The following is a 20101-nucleotide window of genomic DNA, read 5'->3' on the forward strand; positions in this document are numbered from 1 at the left end:
ATGCTCCAGCACCTCAGTGTCCCTCTGGAATTGAGGGGCCTGGAATTGGACCCAGCACTCGAGGTGTGGCCTCACCATTGCAGAGTACAGGAGGACAATCACTGCCCTGGTCCTGCTGGCCACTCTATCCATGATACAGGCAGGATGCCATTGGTTTCTTGGCCACCTGGGCACTGCTGGCTCTTGTTCAGCTGCTGTCATCCAGCATCTCCAGGTCCTTTTCCACTGGGCCACTTTCCAGATATTTCTTCTTATAAAGAATTATCTGTGAGGGCCACTTGAAATACCCTATCTGGAGACACTGTATCATAGTGTGCATGTGATAGAACTACATAGAAACGGGTTGTTGAGAGCTCGCTTGAAAGATTCATATTTTCCAGTGTAAATTTATTTCTCTGTGTTTTCTTGTTATATAAATTAGTTTGAATTCCAGTGTGTCTCTGAATCATTTGTAACTAGCATTTCAATGACAGTTTCCCATGTGAGAGATGTGTCTATGCAATCTTCTCATCTTGCAGAGATTGAGTGTTGCCTTCTTTTTCTATCACCATAATACTAAAAATAGTTAAACTAAGTATTTATCATTCTAGTAAGGCTGTGGACTTGTTTGCAATTTATAATCTCGATAAGTGTATTTCCTGCCTGAGCATAGCAGGCTGGTAGCATGGCTGATATTACAGAAAAATGTCCCTGTCACCCTGAGCCCTGCTCTGTGTGCCTAGTGCTGCTGCACGTAGAACAAGTGCCAATAAGGCATTTGCCTGATGTTCTTTTTCCAAGCTAGGTATAGTTTACAACAGCATGACTTTTTTTTCTTTTTCTTTTTTTTTTCTTTTTTTTGGCTATCTTATTCTAGCTCAATACATGTCATATCTCTAGCAGGTTTTGTACATATGTGTATGTGAAGCTGGGCTAAAGGAATCCTCAGTTGTAGGGAATATTGGCTGAAGCTCCTTAGGTAAAATCTGTTGAAAATCTCGATGAAAATCTATTACTATTAAATTGTTCTATTTAATAACATGTTCTGACAGGATCAGGCTTCTGGGTCATTGAGTTACATCTCTTCCAGTCCCCAAGCTGAGGTCCTTTTTGTTTTAAACAATGCTCTGATGTCTTAGATACTTTTACTAGGAAAATATAAAAGAAACAAAACCAAGATAAAGGTTTATAAAGATTTTTACTGATTTAACTTGCCCAGTAGTTCAGAATATGCCTGCAAGACTGTTGCAGTGCCATGCAATCTGACAACTCAAAGTAAACTTGGAATTCCAGATTGTCTCAGACTGAATTGTCAGATCTGCAGAAGAACAAATTGTGTCTAGTACAAAAAATTAAAAGGTGTGGCTTATAGAAGGGGAAGCAGGTGAAGGTTATGACTTCGAAAGAGTTAAATATATATGTTCAAAACTTTTTTTGTAGGTTTTTGCTGTTCGATCTGGTGGAGCTACAGGAGTTGTTGTTAAAGGTTTGGAGGATAGAAATCCTATTTCCTTCAGGTAAGGCACCTTTATCTTGGGATAGAATGATGCAATCTTCAAATTATGTGGTGGTTGGTCCTGATCCACTGTAATTCAGGCATAAATCTGACAAGTAATTGTGATCATATTTTGACTTTTTCTTAGATACAATCTTGCAATTAAGAGAGTATGCTTTTCCCTCCCTATGGTCTTCTGGGGGAAAAAAGTAATTAGGCTGCGACTTCTTTTTTTAAAACAACTGTCTTTTATTATAACATGCTGTACATATGAGAGAGTGATTCCTACAGCAGCAATGACATATCCAAGGATACAGTTTAGCAAGTGGTGTCTGTGATTCAAGCACAATGTCCAAACCTTTATGTAGGTTTCTCAAGTTCTGTTCCTTGCTTCATCTGAATTGGCTTCTTCTATGTCTTCTACTTCTTGTGAAAACATTTTTGAAGAATTTGACAACAGTAAACTATTTTATATATGTCTCTGTTAAAAGTGATGGCTCTTTGTACTCTGCTGTGCATATGTAAGGAAGTATTCCTTTATTCCATATCAATCCAAATATGGATGAAGCAATTTGTAATCAAAATGTGTTTACTGTGATCTCTTGGATATTGCACAGGGCCTGTCCTGAAAGTTGCTGGGTTTATTTTACTTTTTTATTGGGTTGCACTTGTCAATCCTGAAGGAGCTGAAAATATTTAGTAAACTCCATGCTCTTCCAACTATTTTCATACTTGAGTGTCTCTCTCTTTGGCCTGACTTAATAACATTTGCTGGAAGAACTATATATACCTTATTCATGCCAGTTGTGCTGATCCTTGTTTGGTAAGAATACTTTTAAAATTTATTTTAATGGTGTGAAAACAGCTTCGCACTCTTTTAACATCAGAAATTCTTCCAGAGGCTGTGTCCTAGTGGGAAAGGAAGGAGGCTTGTGTCAACTAGCAGTAGTTCTGGAAGTAACAGAGCAGATTGCAGGATGCTGGTGTCCAGAACTGAGGATGCAGGTTTGGATAGTCTCACAAGTCTTCCAGTTCCACATCACAGGCCAACAGAGCTGAGCATTTGCAGTGGTTTCATGTGCTAATTTCTATGAGCTTAGCCATGATTCTGCAATTGATGTGTTCAGGACTCCTGAAGAGTGAGCTTTCGTTTTCTGTCAGTCTGGATTTTGAATATATTAGTCAGGCAAGAGTAATAATCTGTATTAAACAGCGTTTGCATTACACTTTTTTTTCACTTTTTTTTTTCTTCATCATTGTCTTTTTTTAGGGTATGGTATTTTAGCTATTTTAGATTATATTTCCATAACTTCTGTTTCTTTTTTATAGGATGGAGGATAAAGGAGAAGTGAAGTGCATCAAATTTTCCTTGGGGAACAAGATTCTGGCTGTGCAGAGAACTTTGAAAAGTGTGGTAAGAAATTTACACCCTGCAGCTAGGGAATTGGAGCTGGAAATCTTCTACCTCCAGATTAAAATTCGTAGAGACAAATATTCAAGAAGTCTGTTGGCTAACAACAGCTGTAGTGAAAATTCTTCCATCATTCTGAGAGGCTGGTCAGGCAGCATTGTTGTCTTGCTAGTATCATCATTTAAACAAAAAGTGTAAGGGGGAGCCAACTCTGGCAAGGGTTAGGTGGAACAGAAGTTTTTCTTCTGCGTATATATTGCATCTAAGACAATTTGATAAACTAATATCTATTCTTTGCTATCTATGTATGTATCTTGTCTGTGCTTTGTAATTGCTAATTCACTTAATGGGTATTTTTGCAGGATTTTTTGAATTTTATTCCAGATAGCCCTCAGCTAGAATATACACAGGAATGTAAGGTGAGTTGAATGTCCCAAGCTTATATGCTTAAGTGAAACTCTGATGTTAGTTAGGCTGATGGCTACAAGAGAACTAACTGAGGTACCTTTAAAAACACTAACATCAGGGAAATGAGAGATGTAAGCACTACTGTCTGTTGAAACTGTGTGAACAAACAGGTATTAACAATACCAATAAAAACTTCCCTGTCTTGTGAATGTAATTGTTTCCTAGAGAGATCAGAAGTGCTGTTGGGGCAACAGATGTTAAGGTTTGGTAAGGAGAAAGACAAAGTGCTGATGATGCAAAACAGTGGGCAGTGGTTGTATTAGTGCCAGATATGTTAATGTGGATGTTCTTTCCTAATGTCACTAATCAGTAATAGTAAGCTATTACTAGTTTTCATATTATGTTTGCTATTTTTTAATAATCCTTCTAATTTTTGATGATTATGTGCCAGAAACAAGTACCTTTGTCATTGCTTGATATTTTCCAACTTTTAACTAAAACAAATTACATTTTTGGGTAATAGAATGCTAAAGTAAATTTTTATACATCTGATTTACACAGATCCTTTTATACCTGTAGTCTTTAAAGCTGAAACATTGTCTGCTTCATTACTTAGTATTATGAGTTCAAGTAAACCATTCTAGCAAAACCTTTATGGTAATGAAACTTCTGAGGGTAATAGGAGTAGATTCTGAGTGAAGTCATGGCAAATTTTTCCATTTAGTTTTTAGTTTCTCTCAACATCTCTTCCTGCTTTTCATGTCAGGAACTGGTTGAATTGGCAGTAGAATTTGAAGCGGAGGAATTTAGTTTATCTCGGGTGAAAATAAAATTTGATTATATAATAAACTTGCAAATCTTACATGCTGCCAAAGATCCAGGTCCTACAGTAATTGTGTTCATGTGTAGTTTGGGAATGCTTTATAAAAGCAACCAATGCATGCTGGGCGTCAGGCTGGCCGAAAGTATTAATTCCAGAGATTGGATACCTAAATTGTCTTTGGTCTTGTGTTCTTCATTTAGTAATATTAGCTTACCTGAATAGTTAATTTTTCCAAGTAAAAGAGTGTTTGTTTGCTTGTTTGTTAAAAGACAAAGAATGCCAATATTCTAGGATTCTGCTGGACGAGTTCTACAGAAATTGTCTTCATCACAGATCAAGGAATTGAATTCTACCAGGTAATGTAAATAACTCCTGTAGGACATGCTTAGAGATTTGAAAATGTAAATTTTTAACACCATATCTGAATTCTTTTCTTGTCTCTGTAACTGAGAAAGTATACTGCTAAAAAAAACCAGTTTCTGCTATTTGGTTTGCAGACTACAATTTTTTAATTTTTAAGAAGAATACATCTTTAGGGCAGGGAAAATATATCATTTACAGATTTTAAAACTTTGTATAAAGGAGTACTCAACTAAGCCTTGGGAACTCTAGATTAAGAGATGCTCTTGACTTGTATGGAAATGAGTATTTAAATCTAATGTGAAATACCACTTCACACAAAACAAATCAGCATTGGGGAAGATGTGTAAATGCTTAAAAGGTGGCGAAGAACTAATAATTGACCAGCTAGTACCCTTCTGCAACTTGGAGGTTTCTTCTGTGTTGACCTCATTGAGTCCCTTTATGGAACGTGTAATTTCTTTTGCGCATGATTTAAAGATGTCTGATGAATAACTCTTTCTAACATTCATGATGATGGATATTTAAACACTTCCTAAAATAAAAGTTATGTGCTTCCCACTAGTTTCAGTCTGGAGCTAAGACACAATGTTTCTCATGGTTACTGTTACTAATAACTAGTACTAAAGAAAGCAACTGAAAAAGCAGAATTATTTCATGCTGATTGTGGGGGAAAATATATATTTAGCACCTGAAAGGATTATGAATGTCAACCCTGCAGGTAAAAGGACTAAATCAAATAAGTGTCTTTAAAGAGAGGATATTTAAGCCCTTGCAATGAAGAGAATTGATTTACATACTTCTTAAAATAGAAAAGATTAAGGAGGCTGGGGAATGAAGGCAGCAAGAATATTGTTAGAAGAACTTTATTAAAACTTCACTAGTTGTATCAGTTGGATGTTTTCTCCACTGTGCACCAAACTTATACCCAGATCTGGATGAGTGGGAAACAAAGCACCTTTAGGCTCATTAGTAGTTGATGTGTATTCTTTCTTTAGCTACAGTAAAGTGGGGCCTCAGCTGTAATTGTCAGGTTTCTGATCTTTAATTCTAGCATGGTAAACGTCTTTACACTTACCTGTTTCTTGCTTAACATTCCTTGCTCCTGTGCATTAATTACCATTTATGCTGTTGGAATTCTGGTGGTAATATAATGCTAATATTCTGTGTTTTCAGGTATTGCCAGAGAAACGAAGTTTAAAGCTCCTGAAGAATCAGAGTATTAATGTCAATTGGTACATGTATTGTCCAGAGAGCTCTGTTATCCTTCTTTCAACCACTGTCCTTGGCAATGTCCTGCAGCCATTTTATTTCAAGGTAAAGGGATATGTTCCAAACTTTTCATTTTCATTTTTTCCTAAACTGCTTCTTCATGTTCTATTGCTTGAATTTCTTCCAAAAGGTGCGTGTGTTCATATCCTTGTATGACAATAAGCAAATCTATAACGTAGCTTCTATGCGATGGCTTAAAATTAGGTAATTCGCTCTTTCTTACATGCTCTTTGGAAAGATGTGTGTCCAGACAAGGCTGGACAGTTGACCTGGAGAGAGGAAAGAAAAAATTGGTGGTGACTAAATATTTTACAGCTGAAATGTCTTTAAAGAGTTTTTTTTTACTTAAATAGGTATTTATGATTTACTTTTAATATGAACATTTGCTCTCTGTAGTATGATAAAGAAAAAATAAGGGCCTTTCTCTTGTGATTGTAATTATAACCTCCCAGATATGACTGGATGAAAAAGAGATAAAGAAAAAAGGTAGCACTTAAGAAACAACTGTTTTCCCAAGCCAGAGAGGGCTTTGTCTGCAGTAGTTATTTCTTTTGGTGTTCTTCACTGTGGGCAACACTTACTGGGAAAATATTTTTCTTTTTGTCTTGGAAAAAGTGTGTTGTGAGAACCAGAATCTGTTTTCAGTTAATGATGCAGTCAGGTGATTTTAAAGATGAGGAAAAGAACTACAGCATTTGTCTTGCTCCTATCAATGGATTAGGAAGATTTCTGTGGCAGTTTAAGGGAAGAGATTGAAAAGCATCTTATTCACATGAGTTTCCTGGTTTGTGTTAATCTTGTGTAGGGTCTGTACTGCATCCTGAAATTATGTTCCCTTAGGTGGTTGGGAGGAACCTACTAGCCTTTCACAGTTTTCTTTTTAACAACTTAGGTTATGGTTCCCCCTCCTTCACATTTCGTGTCAAGTTGTAGATTGAAGCCAAATAATTTTTATCTTGTGTTCAGAAGGTCATATTTAAAGATCTCCTGAGAAAGATCCTGTACTAAAGTAATGCTTGAAAATAGAGATCTAGCAAAGGAAATAGTTCTGTAGTACTCACACTTCACTCTCAAGAATGAATCAGTAAGAATAGGAAGTTAATTTCAGTAGAAGCTTTGGAAACTGAAAACTTGCTTAAATATGAATTCCATAGAAAAGAGGAAGAGGAGAGCGGAAGCCTTGGGCAGGAGAAGGTAGAAGTAGGAGAAGGTAGTAGTCCTGCTCTAAGTAGAAGGCAGGAACTAAAAGAGACTGTGACTGGTGGGAGGTAGTGATATTTTCTCATTCCCAGGAAGCAGTTATTTAAGAATTGGAACATATACTTTTCTGGAAGAGGGAAAGTATGTTAAGAGAACTGCTGTTTGAGATCTCCAGACCAGTTGTACATGGGATTTGCATACAAATTTGTCCTGACTGAATTGAAATAGAAATATTTTTGTAGCTAAAGTCATAAAATCAAGACGATAAAGCTTCTGAAGTTACAGAGGTGTGTGTTAAGAATCACTTGGGGGTTTTTAAGGAGAGAAAGCACAAAACCCTTTCATTTGGGCTATGACCGCCCATCGCCTCGTGGGGGCGCTGGTGATAAAGCGTTTGGGCAAAGGCGGCTCCTCCCTTTCGGTTCAGGTCGTGACAGTTGTTTTGCCTTTTAACAGAGTGGGACCATGGCAAAACTATCAAAGTTTGAAATTGAGTTGCCTGCAGCACCCAAGTCATCCAAGCTCAGCCTTTCTGAAAGAGATATTGCTATGGCTACAATGTATGTATCTCACATATCAGGTCTTTCTTGGGAGGGTGGGGCAGTTTGGGAATGCTGGAGGAAGGGAAGGACATTACAATGGTTGCACTTGTTTCTTGTTTTAGCAGTGCTGTTGCTTTAAAGCACTTCAGTTACTGCCTTGAACAAAGCATCTAAACAACCCTCTTGGGGTAATGTGGGGAGGGGAAGCAAATGGAGAAGTCTTACATGACATTGTTCTGGATTACCACAGAAGTTTGGAGAATGTTTCATTTCTTTGTTGATATTTTGGTAGAGGAATCGTTCACAGATGCCAGACTTGATAAATCACAATGCATGGCCTATATTCATGCAAGTACTGTTTAATCTTTCACTTCTAATTAAATGATTACCTGACTTAGAGTCAAACATTTTATCCCAGAAGAAGGAATGGGATTACCTAAGAGACTGGTAGAGCTCTTAATTGAAAATAATCCTTTAATCCTGTTGTTCTGTTAGATACGGGCAGCTTTACGTTCTCTATTTGAGGCATCACTCAAGGACTTCCAACAGCACAGGAGCAGAAGTAGTGCTCTATCACTTACCCAGGTAAGAGCAGAATGAACATTAGTGGCATTTCACATCTGTGTCAGTGTTGTGCTTTAACCCCAGTTGGCAGCTAAGTAGCACCAGCTGCTCCCCAAACCCCTGCTGGGAGGGGCAGGAAAATCAGAAAAAGGTAAAACTCCTAGGTTGAATAAAACCAGTTTAATAAGTGAAATAAGGTAAAAAGTAATAGTAGTAGTAATGAAAAGTGCATGGAGCAGGGAATAAAACCCATGAAAAGCAAATGACACAGTAACAGTTGCCACTCAGCCTGTCCCAAGCACTGATCTGTGCCTCCTGGCCAACTTCCCCCACTTTATATACCAAGCATGATGTCCTAGGATATGGAATGTCCCCTTGGCCAGTTCAGGTCTGCTGTCCTGGCCCCGCTCCCTCCCAGCTTCTTGCACACCTGATTGCTGGCAGAGCATGGGAAACCAAAAAGTCCTTGACTTAGAGTAGGCACTGTTTAGCAACAACTAAAACATCAGTGTCTTATCAGTGTTATTCTCATACTAAATCCAAAATACAGCACAGTACCAGTTCCTAGGAAGAAAATAAACTGAGTCTCAGCAAAACTAGGACAAAAAGACATCTTATATTGGCTTGTTGACCAGTTCTCATTTCTCTTTGTTTCCACAGAGAGGGCTCCTGTAAGAAGACACATATTTTAAAGCTGAACAGAACTGGGAAGTTTGCATTGAATGTAGTGGATAACTTGGTGGTAGTACATCATCAGGATACTGAGGTCTGATTTATTTATATTGTGTTGTGCCATAACTTTGAGAAGTTGGGGGCAGGTTTTAATAACTTAATTTAATTCAGAAATTATTTTTCTTTGGGTTTAGCTTGGCCAAAACCCAGAGTACTTACAGGAACAAAACCAGAACACTGTAAGATTAAAATTTATCCTTTTATCCTGATGGGCTAACATATAATCAGGGTTGCTGGTAATGCTTCCTTTTTTCTTACACTGTTCTTGCCTCTCGTCCGTTTCTTATGATGCTTTGCTGCTCTACTGTGTAGGCTATTAAGGCATTATACAAAGAAGTAGAGTTAAATTGGATACTAAATTATCAATCCTGGGAAACTTATCATATCACAAACATTTGAATGATAATGTTTCTGTGACACAAACATAAGCTCCTTTAGTCTGAAGGCCTGGCTCTCTAAAAATTTGTGCGAACACAAATCTTCTTGTGCATCTGGGAGCACAGGTAAAACTTCTTGTCAGTAGTCCCAGCAGCAAGGCTTGGTCAGTGGTTAAGCTAAAGTGCTACTCTACTCTTGACTTGGGAAAAGGCTTGGAGTTCTGGTATTATCTCCTCTTGGAAACTTCAAGAAGTGGGGCACATTACCTCCTTCAGAGGATTAGTTGATGTTTCAGTTATATTTAATGTTAATTCTACACATTAGCATTTAACCCAGAGTGCTTCCTCCTCGGTGTTTTGGTCAAGCTATAAACATGACTACAGAAACCCAGAAAACATTACTCACTTTGCCTTTGGGAGACACCAGTAGTTGAAGTGTCACTGGCACTCAAAGCACAGCTGCTTTCTCTGGTGGTCCATACTGGGTTAGAAGTGTTAGTGACTTGAGTTGAACAAGACTGAATGGTAGAAGTATGAGGATATCAGAGGAAGATAGACAATTTTCCTCAGAGTTTCTAGCATCCTTAACTTGGCAGTGTCAAAGTCATGTGTTGTGCAAGACAGACTGAGAGAGACTTTTTTCTAGGATGTGTAGTGACAGTTCTAGGGCAGTGGTTTTAGACCAAAGGGAGATAGATTTAGGTGGGATGCAAGGGATGCAGCTTTTTACAGTGAGGGTGGTGAGACCCTGGAACAGGATGCCCCATTGCTGAAAGGGTTCAGTGCCAGGTTGGATGGGGCCTTGAGCAGCCTGATCAGTGAAAAATGTCACCAACCCCAGTATATCCCTTCCAACCCCAACCATTCTATGATTCTAACAGAGAATCCTAGATGGAAATGTGAAAAGCAGACGGAATGCATGCAAATGAGTGGTGATTCACATCCATCAATACTAACTTCCTCTTTTTAATTGCAGACTTCAGTTATATTTGACATAAAGCTGAAAGGAGAATTTGATGGGTCCACAACCATCCATCAGTTTGTACTTCCACCTCGATCAATACAACCCTATCAAATACCTGTAGCAGGTAGAACCACTATATAATGAATAACCTAACACTTAGCAAGAGTACTTAAATGTAACAGCTCACATACAGGAGTGCTTCAGGTTACTAACACTTCAGTTATACATATTGGAGAGGGTGAGGAAGGAAGAAGGTAAGAAGCAATTGAGCAGAAGTTGGTGTTCCAAATGTGTGTGCCAACTACAGAAGAGTTGCTGTTTAAGGTGCACATTTCCTATAGTACTTTGCTTTTATACTTGAAAAGTGTTGGGTGTGGGGAGTTTTTTGGCCATGGCTCTCAAAGCTTGTGGGTGCTCAAAAGCACTTCATGCTCTTCTGGCTTAAGTCAGGACTGTGTGACTTAAGAAGTTAGAGGCTGAAAGACAATACAAGCTCAGAATCAAGTTTGGGACCAGTTTAATGCTACAGTGTTAGGACTCCAATGCTTAGATTCTTCTTGGATTACCTTTCTGCTCTCCAGTCCTAGAAGTGTGACAGGTAGTTACCCTCAAATTGGGAATATAGAAATAGCCTGAGCATAGTTTCCCTGGTGAGGTTGTCTTTGTAGAAGAGAAAGATTCTTCTATACAAAAAGATTGCACATTAAAAGCTCTAACATTTGATAGCAAGTATGATAAATTTGCAGATGGAGATTTGTATTAAACAAAGGTTAGGATCAGAATGTACAGACCACTCTTCCTTTTAAAGAGTACATTTAAATACAGCAAATGGAATCTGTGTATTTAGAATTACAGTACTAGAGCTGGAATATTTCTACATGCATTTTTTCATTTGGCTGAAAAACAAAACAATCATGTTTTGAAGGATTTGTTTGCTTTCTCAGTGTCAGATTTTCTTCGTAGATATGGCTACACAGAGAAATGGATCTTTCTTTTTGACTACATGCTAGAGTGTTACACTCCATACTTACCTTTTCAGCATAAAACACTTGGTACAGGAGAGCTGCCAGAGTTACTACTATTCTTCACCTGATGTTCTTTTTTCGGCAGGCCCAGCTTCTGTGACAAGTCAGGCTCCTGTTCCATGTAAACTCTGTATCCTTTAAATCCTCTCAAAAAGAACCTCATTCTCTGTATCAAGCAGGGAAGAAGGTAGCATTTGTTACCTTGGCTCCTTAACAGAGCAGTTTTAGTTGATTATGCACATGTACCTCAAGACAAAATGTGCTTCATAATAGCCTCATAATGCTTTCAGAGAATTGTAAATACCAAAGTCTAGTATAATACCATATTTCCTGATTATCTGAGACGTGTATGAAATTATTGAATAGGTACACCATAAAATTGAAGATATCATTGCAAGAACATGGTTCAAAACCTCAGAAGTAGAAGTGACAGTAAATGAAAGTATGTTAATGGGATCTGCTTCTCTATAGTAATGTAAATTCATGAGAAACAGTTTAGCATCAATGTTAATATAGGTGTTAAAACCTTAACATTTAGATTCTTCTTCTTGGATTGTCTTTCAACCTGATATTATCATCAGTGCAAGTGAAGGTAAGTGGTGAGCTCTTGGACTCTACAATATTCAATATCAGGATGGCTAGTTTACACTTGCAGTGCACAAAGCAGCTTAAAACTGAAGGGACTTACTAGGTAGTGAGTTGATTGCTCTTGCTAGTGTTAACTAGAGGATTAGCTATCTCTACTATAACTTTTCAAGGGTAATGCTGCTTTAAAATATGGGCTTAGAAAGGCAAATAAACAATCTCAATGTGTTTTTATTTAAGGGTGGAAAAGTTGTTTGTCTAGGCTATACTGTACAAGACAATTCACTTTGTTTACTCCTTCAAATCAAGGTTACCTCTGGAGTCTTCAAGTGAAACTTGAACCTGTAGTTAACCTCTTGCTAGATAAAGGAAAACTAATGGATTTCCTTCTCCAAAGAAAAGAATGCAAAATGGTTATCCTGTCTGTATGCTCTCAAAGTAAGTTCAAGTGTGTTTTCTGTATCTTGAAAGTACAATACAGCTTACTCATAAATACTCACCCAAGTTAGCTTAGCTGTTCTTAGATATGAGATCACCTCTGAAGCTGCCTTGGTCCTTGGGATGTCATTTGCCTCAACGACCCTCAGTCACTATTCTGAAGGAATGTAACAGCATAAAAAAATTTAACTTCCCCTCCACTTAAATTCAAATACACCTGACATGATTGAAAGTATTTCTTAAAAGTTAAAAATTAGATAGAGAATAGAGATCACCTTTTGAAAAAGGCAACTTTCAGGTGCCTGGTTATTTTTCCTCATAGCTGTTTCTTTCTATCTTTTCAGTGCTTAGTGAACCAGAGAGAGGATCACTGTCTGTGATTGCAACTGTTTTTGACAAACTGAATAATGAATATAAGAAGTACTTGGAAGCTGAGCAAAGCTATACAATGGTAAACCATGTTAGCTATAGCAGCTTACAGAGACAGGACAATGCTCTTTGCTTTTCAAGTGCCATCAAGGTGAAGGCATGCTCCTTTCTACTTAGGAAATTTGGGCTTACCTCCACAGGTCCCGACTGCCTCAGTCTCACAAGTAAAAGTCTGCTGTGGAAAATGCACTAAGACCCCACTTGACACATGTGTGCAGGTGGTGCATAGCTCATCTCCAGAGTGATGAATTAAAATACCCCAAAATGAGATTAGAGAGCATAGACAGAACAATTCAGTTTTGGATAATAGAGTCCTACTTCATTACTGGGATGCCTATTTAAGTAAAGGTTTGCAGACAGTTTGCCAAATCTTTCATTGAATCATAGAATCACAGAAAGAGTGAGGCTGGAAGCAACCTCTGAGGTCACCTGCTAAACCTCCCTACTCCACCAGGACACCTGCTCAAGTACAGCCTGGGACCATGTCCAGGAGGACTTTTACTGTCTTTAAGGATGGAGGCTCTACAATCTCTCTGGGCAACCTCTGTCAGATCTTGGTCCCTGACACCATAAAAAAGTGTTTCCTCATGTTCAGAAAGGGCCCTCCTGTGTTTCATTTTAAGCCCATAATCTCTGGCCTTGTCCCTGGGGATCACTGAAAAGAGCCTGGCTCCTCCTCCTTCATTCCCTCCCACCATGTATGCATGCACATTAACAAGATACCCCTGAGCCTTCTCCTCTCCAGGCTGCACTTTCCCAGCTCATGGAGCCTTGCCTCATGTGTCAGATGCTGCAGTCCCTTAATCATCCTTGTGGCCTTTCTCTGGACTTTATCCAGCATCTCCATGCCTCTCTTGAACTGAGATGCTCAGAATTGGCAAGAGTGCTCCAGGTGTGGACTGGCCAGTGCTAAAAAAAAAGAAGGATCACCTCCCTCCAGCTGCTGGCAATACTTTGCCTAAAGCAGCCCAGGATGGTCTTTACCTTCTCTGCAGCAAGACTGCATTTCTTCTTATTTACCTCACTATTCAAAGCACTACTTGTCTGACACCTTTTCTACAGACAACTCAAACTAGGTCTGCATCTCTGTTAATAAACTCAGCATCGATTGACTGTTTGTCACACGTAGATTGCTCCTATTGAATTTGGATATAATGATATACTAATTAGGAGTTTTTACACTGGCCTTGTATGCATTTTTGTCCAAGATCCTGTCAGAAGTAGAATTGATTTACCCTCCTGCACATCAGCTCTCACTGGACATGTTAAAAGTAAGCATTTCTGACTCTAATAACTCCATGTCACATGTGGGTTAAACTGGTCAAACAGCTTTCCTGACCAGGCTTGAAGTCATTAACTAGCATCAATCATTTGCATGCATTAGAAGCATTGTCTTACAGCTGTGATTGACTTCACAGAGACTTTCCACAGCAAATGATGAAATAGTGGAAGTTCTGTTGTCCAAACACCAAGTTTTGGCTGCCTTGAGATTCATCAGGGGTATTGGAGGACACGACAGCATTTCAGCCCGCAAATTCCTCGATGCAGCAAAACAAGCAGAGGATGAGATGCTTTTCTACACCATATTCCGATTCTTTGAACAAAGAAACCAGCGGTTACGAGGAAACCCCAGCTTCACACCAGGTAAGCAAGAAGCAGTTTGACCAAGATATTCAGGTGTGCAATCCAGTTGAGCCTGTATGAGATGATAAAAGTCTGGGCATAGTTTAGCCTATATTTTATACTCACCTTTAAGCACAGTTCCAAATTAACTTGCCATACTCCTTTGTCTACTGCACTCAGGAGTAAAGAGGCTGAACTAAGCATAAACTTGCAGATGAACCTGTTTGACTTGCATTTGCTCTCACTGCTTGGTTAGCAGAGCCATTATCTCCAACTAGGGCTTTCTTCTGAAGTTAGCAACCGGGTTGGGAAACCTTTGAGTTCAATTGTCTATTTCCACTAATTACAAAAATTCAAGGCCTGTTTTATGCTAGTTTTTTCTTTAAAAGCCAAGCCAAACTGCTTGCACCAGCAACATGTTTGTAACCACCAGACCTTCTGTAGGTGCAGAATCCCACCCCACACTCTTGCATCTTGACAGTAAAGGGCTCTCATGGTGGTTAATCTGCTGGTTAGATCCATGAACTAGATCAAACATCTGCTTCACCTCAAGAATACCAGTCACAGGACTGGAAATACCTTGGTATTCCAATACTTTCTGTTTGTTCAACTCTGGTACTCAAACATATTAAATATAAGAATTAGTACTGATAAATGAAAGTAAGTGCAAGTACACAATCTTGGTTCTTGGTTTGTGAGTTGTAAAGTGAACATGGAACTTTTATTTTGTCTCTTGTAGGTGAGCACTGTGAAGAACACGTCACCTTCTTCAAACAAGTTTTCGGAGAACATGCTCTCATGAAACCCACAACATTCTGAAAGACTCTTCAACTGAAATGTATAAACTTAATTTATTGCATTTAAGTAGATTTTTGAACTACAAAATGGCTATTTTATAATAAAGTATATACAAGACATTTTGGCAAATAGTACTAAAAATATTACAACTTGTGATGGCTTCCCCCTAAAAATAGAGACAAAAATTGCATTGACCTGCATTTAAAATTAGTGTCAGTGGTTTAGCAGTCCATTCTCATACACATCACCTTAATTTCATTGACAAAATGCTATTCAACTCTCACTACAGCTGGTTTAGGTTTCTGAAGGAAAAAGATGCAACCTCTTGAAAACAGAAGTGTTTTAGTAATCTTATTAATGCATCTAGTTTTATAATACTGTTACTTGAGCCACACTTAGCATTTCCTGAGTTTAAAGCTATGTCCAAAGCTGCAGCTGGTATCTTCTAGTTGAATCTGTGCAGGAGTCAAGTCTGTGGTGGTTACAGTGTGATAGTCATAGAACATTGCTGCGCTTCAGTTCTTAGGAGTTGGGCCTAAGCCACAGTTCAGGCAGTCCACTGAACACTGTTAAAAACTAGAAGTAGAGGAGTCTCTCCCGTTCTGTACCTCTGGTCCTCTCTTGTGCAGCACGAGTTTTAGCTTTATTGACTGATGGGCCTGAGTGAGAGAACACAGTTATCAAAGGCTCCACGTTTCCGCAGATCAGTCATCAGGAAGCATGCATGATCTTACTGTCTAGGACCAGCTGAACCATCAGAAATATGCTTCAGCTCAGCTGTTAATAGCTGTCAGCCTCAACAAAGGCAGTGGGAGATGAATCCCCATCAGTCTTAAGCCCATTAAAGGTAGACTTAAACTGAGCCTTATTTAAGGGCTACACTATACACATGCATTATCAAATTCAAGAGGACAGTGCTTGGACCATCCTCACTGAAAGGCAAGTGTTTCTGCAACTGCAGGAACAGTGACCCACAAGAGGTTTGCTGCTTCCACCCACCATCCTGTCCCCACGTTGAAAAATGCTAGTCATGCTGCTCTGTGCAACAGCAGGCATCTTCACAAAGCACAGCAAAGTGCAACCACATGGGCCAGGTAGTGCTCGCTTCAGTTCAGCAAGCCCACAAGTGAGCCTGCAGTGCCACCAGTCAGCCTCTGCTTTCCAAAGGACAGGCCACTTGGATGAGAGAGGCACATTCAAGTGCTGCTTTTCATCTGTGCAAACCTTTCCATGTCATGGAAAGTCCACAGACAGCTATTTTTGTTTGAAGTGTGGTATAGAGCAGACTGTCACATCTTACCTATGTAACTAAGCAGAACTGGAAGAAATATTAGTCCATGTGTTGCTCCCAGCACAACCATAGCTAGATACATCCTGAAGTAGAATATCTTGAAGATTTGAGATTTGGAAAAAGCCAATACTACAATTCCTCCAAATTTGGTCAGCGTGATACCACTGAACACCTGGCAATAAAAAAGTGGTAAGTAGGAGTTTAGATAATCCATTTCCTTCAATTATTTAGCATTTTGTAACATTTCTGCATAATCTAAGGCTCCTATATGTAGTGTACTTCCTGCCCTGCCAGTCTAGAACCAAATCAAGATGCACTCAGGAGACAAGTTCATCCTTTTGGTCCCACAGGACAGGCTCAGTATGATTAAAAATCCACTCTGATCTGTGCAGCCACCTAATTAATTTTTGCTTCAGGCAGATACAAGTAAAACCATTACTTAATTTAACTCACATTTCAGTTAAGTTCTGTACCTGGGTGTGGTACACACATCACAAGAACTGTCCATTCCAACTCCATACAGATCACTTAGTCTAAGACAAGTGACATGACAGTACTACCTAAACACCAAGTCCTGCTTGTTCTCTACAAGCTCCAACTACATCCCATATTCACAACGACCTTTCCTAGTCACCTCTGACTATCTGGAAGAGAAACACTTGAATTTTAATGGGACAATTTGAGGTTTATCCAAACTACTAGTTCAGCTAAAGCATTTAGCTCTCTTCTACTATTAGGCAGTAGTAACATCAGATTAAAAATGAGTCTTCATCACCCCTATTACTAGTAGAAGCCTGTGTTGACCTTAAGAGCTTTAAGCATTCCAAAAAGAAAAAGCAAGGCCATCTCTGTGACTTAAGACTGTCACCCATAATATTTCTTAAAACAGTAAGGCTGTTACTTGGCTACTTGTTTTCCCCTCCCCAGCCAACAGATACTCACTGAGCTGCCCATGTGAGACAGAGCTTCTTCTGCACGCTCCACTCTACTGCCCTTGGTACTGATGGTGAATGCTCTTGTCACATGACTGCAGAATTCCACAGCAATTCCACAGCTCTGGAGAGTGAAAGGAAACATGCGAAAACTTCAGTTAGATCAGCACTTTGATAGCAAGGTCTCTACTCAGAATTCTGTATGGGTTAGAAAGATTACTAGCAGCAGTCATCAGTCCCCAGAGTTAAATTACCATGGGAAGTTACAAACTTAGTGTTGCTTCCCAGAGGCTGTTTGTTGCAGGTGTTTACCACACAGTGTTTTACCACCAGTCATTACTAACAGGCAATCAGGAAGTGGAACATGAGGTTGTTTCAGAGGTCAGGTTTCCTGAGGTTGAAGCAAACTGGCTTTGATGCAGTGCACATAGTGAACATTGAACATCAGAATCAGTTTACAACTATTAGCTGCAATAACATTGCTTTAGAATAACACTGAATATACATCTTGATTTGATACCATGACAATTCAGCTGATCAGTCATTTGCAACACCAACTGAACACTTGGCTAATCTTAGCCTTATCTAGTAGAGAGACTTGCTTGAACATACATCTAATTGTAACAGGGGCCAACAGTTTACACTAGCCCTCAGACCTGCCATAAATCTCTAGAGAAGACAGTAAGGCCAGAGCAACCAGTAGCTGCTTGCTGGAGCCAGTTCTGGAGTGCTTTACCAAGGCTTTCTGCCCAGATGATTCCATCCACTTATGTGGGAACAATACTGGTGCTAGCACATCCCAGATCTACTTTGTAGAACATAAATACAGCAGACAAACCCCTCAGCATGAGCCACCTGTGTTGATGTGGAGCAGTGCCTAGACAGCAGCAATGCAGCTGTTGCTGCAAAACAAGAGTGACCTCCACCAGATGCAGTACAGCTTCAGTTCAACTGCTGTATCTTATTAGTACTAGGACTAGTCATCAGAATAAACTTGTTTTCTCTTCTTCTAGATGTGTTAAGATAGTTCCACTACTGTTCAAAGGGCTGTCAAAGTTTAGTAGCAGAATACTGCTCAGTATCACAAGTATATGTGTAGTACACAGAACTGTTCAAAACTTGGAAACAGAAGCAAAGAGAGGTCTTGTTGACTTACCATGACAAGATTTACTAATGAAACTGCATTCAAGCTGATGCCCCAGAGCCACATCACTCCAAACATGTTGACAATTATCATAGCAATAGTTATTGAAACCACAACAGCAGCCCATACTTCAAAACCAAGAAGCACAGTTGTCACCAGAAATATTGATCCCAAAGAGATGCAGAGGTTAAAGATAGCATCGTGCACAATTGTCAAGTATTGTTCATAGAAGACATAAAACACACTGTAGAAAAAAGAGAGGTTGTCATTAGCCATCTTCCCTTTGATACGCTAATATTAGATCAGCATCTGTGCTAAGGATAAAGTAGTTCCCCCACCCCTCCAGAGAAGTCATCAACAGAAACTGGCTTCCTTGTATCAGCAGAATGTCATGTAACAGCCAGCATTCTGTAGCAGTTAACTCCTCACTAACACTTCAAATAAAGATCATGGTCTTGAAGTCAGTGTAATTCCCATATTTCAACATAAGCAGCTACAGTAGATACCAGAAGGCAGGTGCTCAGATCCATTGTGATATCTACAGGAGCTACTGCAGATGGACCATAACTGCAGGTAGGATTCTTTGATGCAGACATCAGTATTTCAGATGCACAGATATCAACTCCAACTCAATTTCAGTGTGGTACTCCTATACTTGACATTTCTATTGCATTTGCTTTAGATTTCAATAACTTATCTGAAGTCAATACATTCACATCACAGCTTGCCATTACCCATGTCAACATATCTGCTTATGTTTGAACTATTAAATCCTACTATGAAAGCTGGGAAATGCTCCAAAATGAGTCATATCTACCTTTGTAGTGAAGGATTTAAATTAATTATCAATGACAGTAGAAAGAGGCCAGTACTATGGACACAAATTATATCTTCCTAGTTTTACTAGAAATCCCCAAGTCTCTGCATTACCTTCTGTTAGACAAAACTCAGGTTTTTAATATGCTATTAGCCAGTACCTTTTCTGTGTTGCTCAAGTATTTGTCACCAAGGCAAGACAGATCTAACCATACCTGTAAGGAAACACCCGGTAGTTCTTCTCTTTGATGCCCATGGTTTCAGTAATATTGTCTGCTATAATCCGAGCTTTCCTCATAGCATCAATAAAATCAGATGAAGTTTTCAGTACAGTATGGTAAGTCATAAAATAAGTGGCTCCAACCTCAGTTTTGTTGTTTATAAAATTGACAGCAGAGTTATATGCAGCATGTCCTCTATAAAAACAGGTATCAGATGTCAGCACCATTCACATTTATTAGCTTTTATAACAAATAATCTTATGGAATCAAAGAATGGTTTGAGTTGGAAGGGAGTTGCAATGCCATGAGCAGGAACACCTTCCACTAGACTATGGCTGCTCACATCCCATCCCACCTCACCTTGAACACTTCCAAGGATGGGGCACAGCTTCTCTGGGCAATCTGTTCCAGTGCCTCACCATCCTCAGAGTCAAGAATTTCTTCCTAACATCTAATCTAAACCTACCCTCTTTCATTTTAAAGCCATACCTCCTTGTTTATCACTACACCCCCTTGTAAAAAGTCCCTCTCTAGCTCTCTTGTAGATGCCCTTTAGAGGGCCAACAGTTGGTAGTTGTTTCTAGCAGTTTTTAAAACTATAAAAGCTTCAGAGCACCATACATTTCAAGACTGCACAGGATATTCTAGAACAGACTGACCATAGATATTGTC

At 39.2% G+C, this 20101-nt stretch overlaps 2 protein-coding genes across 2 annotated transcripts in view; one reads left to right on the plus strand and one right to left on the minus strand.

The window, feature by feature from the left end:
* RMC1 (regulator of MON1-CCZ1) lies at positions 1–15144 on the plus strand. Its single transcript, XM_014311978.2, has 17 exons — positions 1–63; positions 1420–1496; positions 2804–2888; positions 3248–3304; positions 4386–4472; positions 5653–5793; positions 7405–7508; positions 7986–8075; positions 8715–8820; positions 10140–10251; positions 11238–11282; positions 11691–11744; positions 12047–12175; positions 12520–12768; positions 13775–13875; positions 14023–14248; positions 14967–15144. Exons 1-17 carry the CDS (start codon positions 1–3, stop codon positions 15044–15046), a joined length of 1806 nt encoding a protein of 601 aa, XP_014167453.2. The 3' UTR covers positions 15047–15144.
* Positions 15060–20101, minus strand: part of NPC1 (NPC intracellular cholesterol transporter 1) — a 25612-nt gene continuing 20570 nt past the window's right edge. Inside the window, exons 21-25 of the mRNA XM_031066518.1 lie at positions 19424–19624; positions 18405–18636; positions 17259–17372; positions 16326–16488; positions 15060–15684 (exon numbers count right to left, since the gene is read on the minus strand). Of these exons, the coding sequence (XP_030922378.1) occupies positions 15602–15684; positions 16326–16488; positions 17259–17372; positions 18405–18636; positions 19424–19624 (793 nt within the window). The 3' untranslated portion in view covers positions 15060–15601. The remainder of the gene's footprint in view (positions 15685–16325; positions 16489–17258; positions 17373–18404; positions 18637–19423; positions 19625–20101) is intronic.

The sequence above is a fragment of the Geospiza fortis genome, unplaced genomic scaffold (genome assembly GCF_000277835.1).
Source record: "Geospiza fortis unplaced genomic scaffold, GeoFor_1.0 scaffold53, whole genome shotgun sequence".
NCBI classification, from domain to species: domain Eukaryota; kingdom Metazoa; phylum Chordata; class Aves; order Passeriformes; family Thraupidae; genus Geospiza; species Geospiza fortis.

Bases quoted from the DNA above. Each gene is read 5' to 3' on its own strand.
- RMC1 (XM_014311978.2), top strand. From the start codon at position 1: ATGCTCCAGCACCTCAGTGTCCCTCTGGAATTGAGGGGCCTGGAATTG. The intron at 64-1,419 runs GTGTGGCCTCAC...CTTTTTTTGTAG, and splicing joins AATTGGACCCAGCACTCGAG to GTTTTTGCTGTTCGATCTGG. The intron at 4,473-5,652 runs GTAATGTAAATA...CTGTGTTTTCAG, and splicing joins AAGGAATTGAATTCTACCAG to GTATTGCCAGAGAAACGAAG.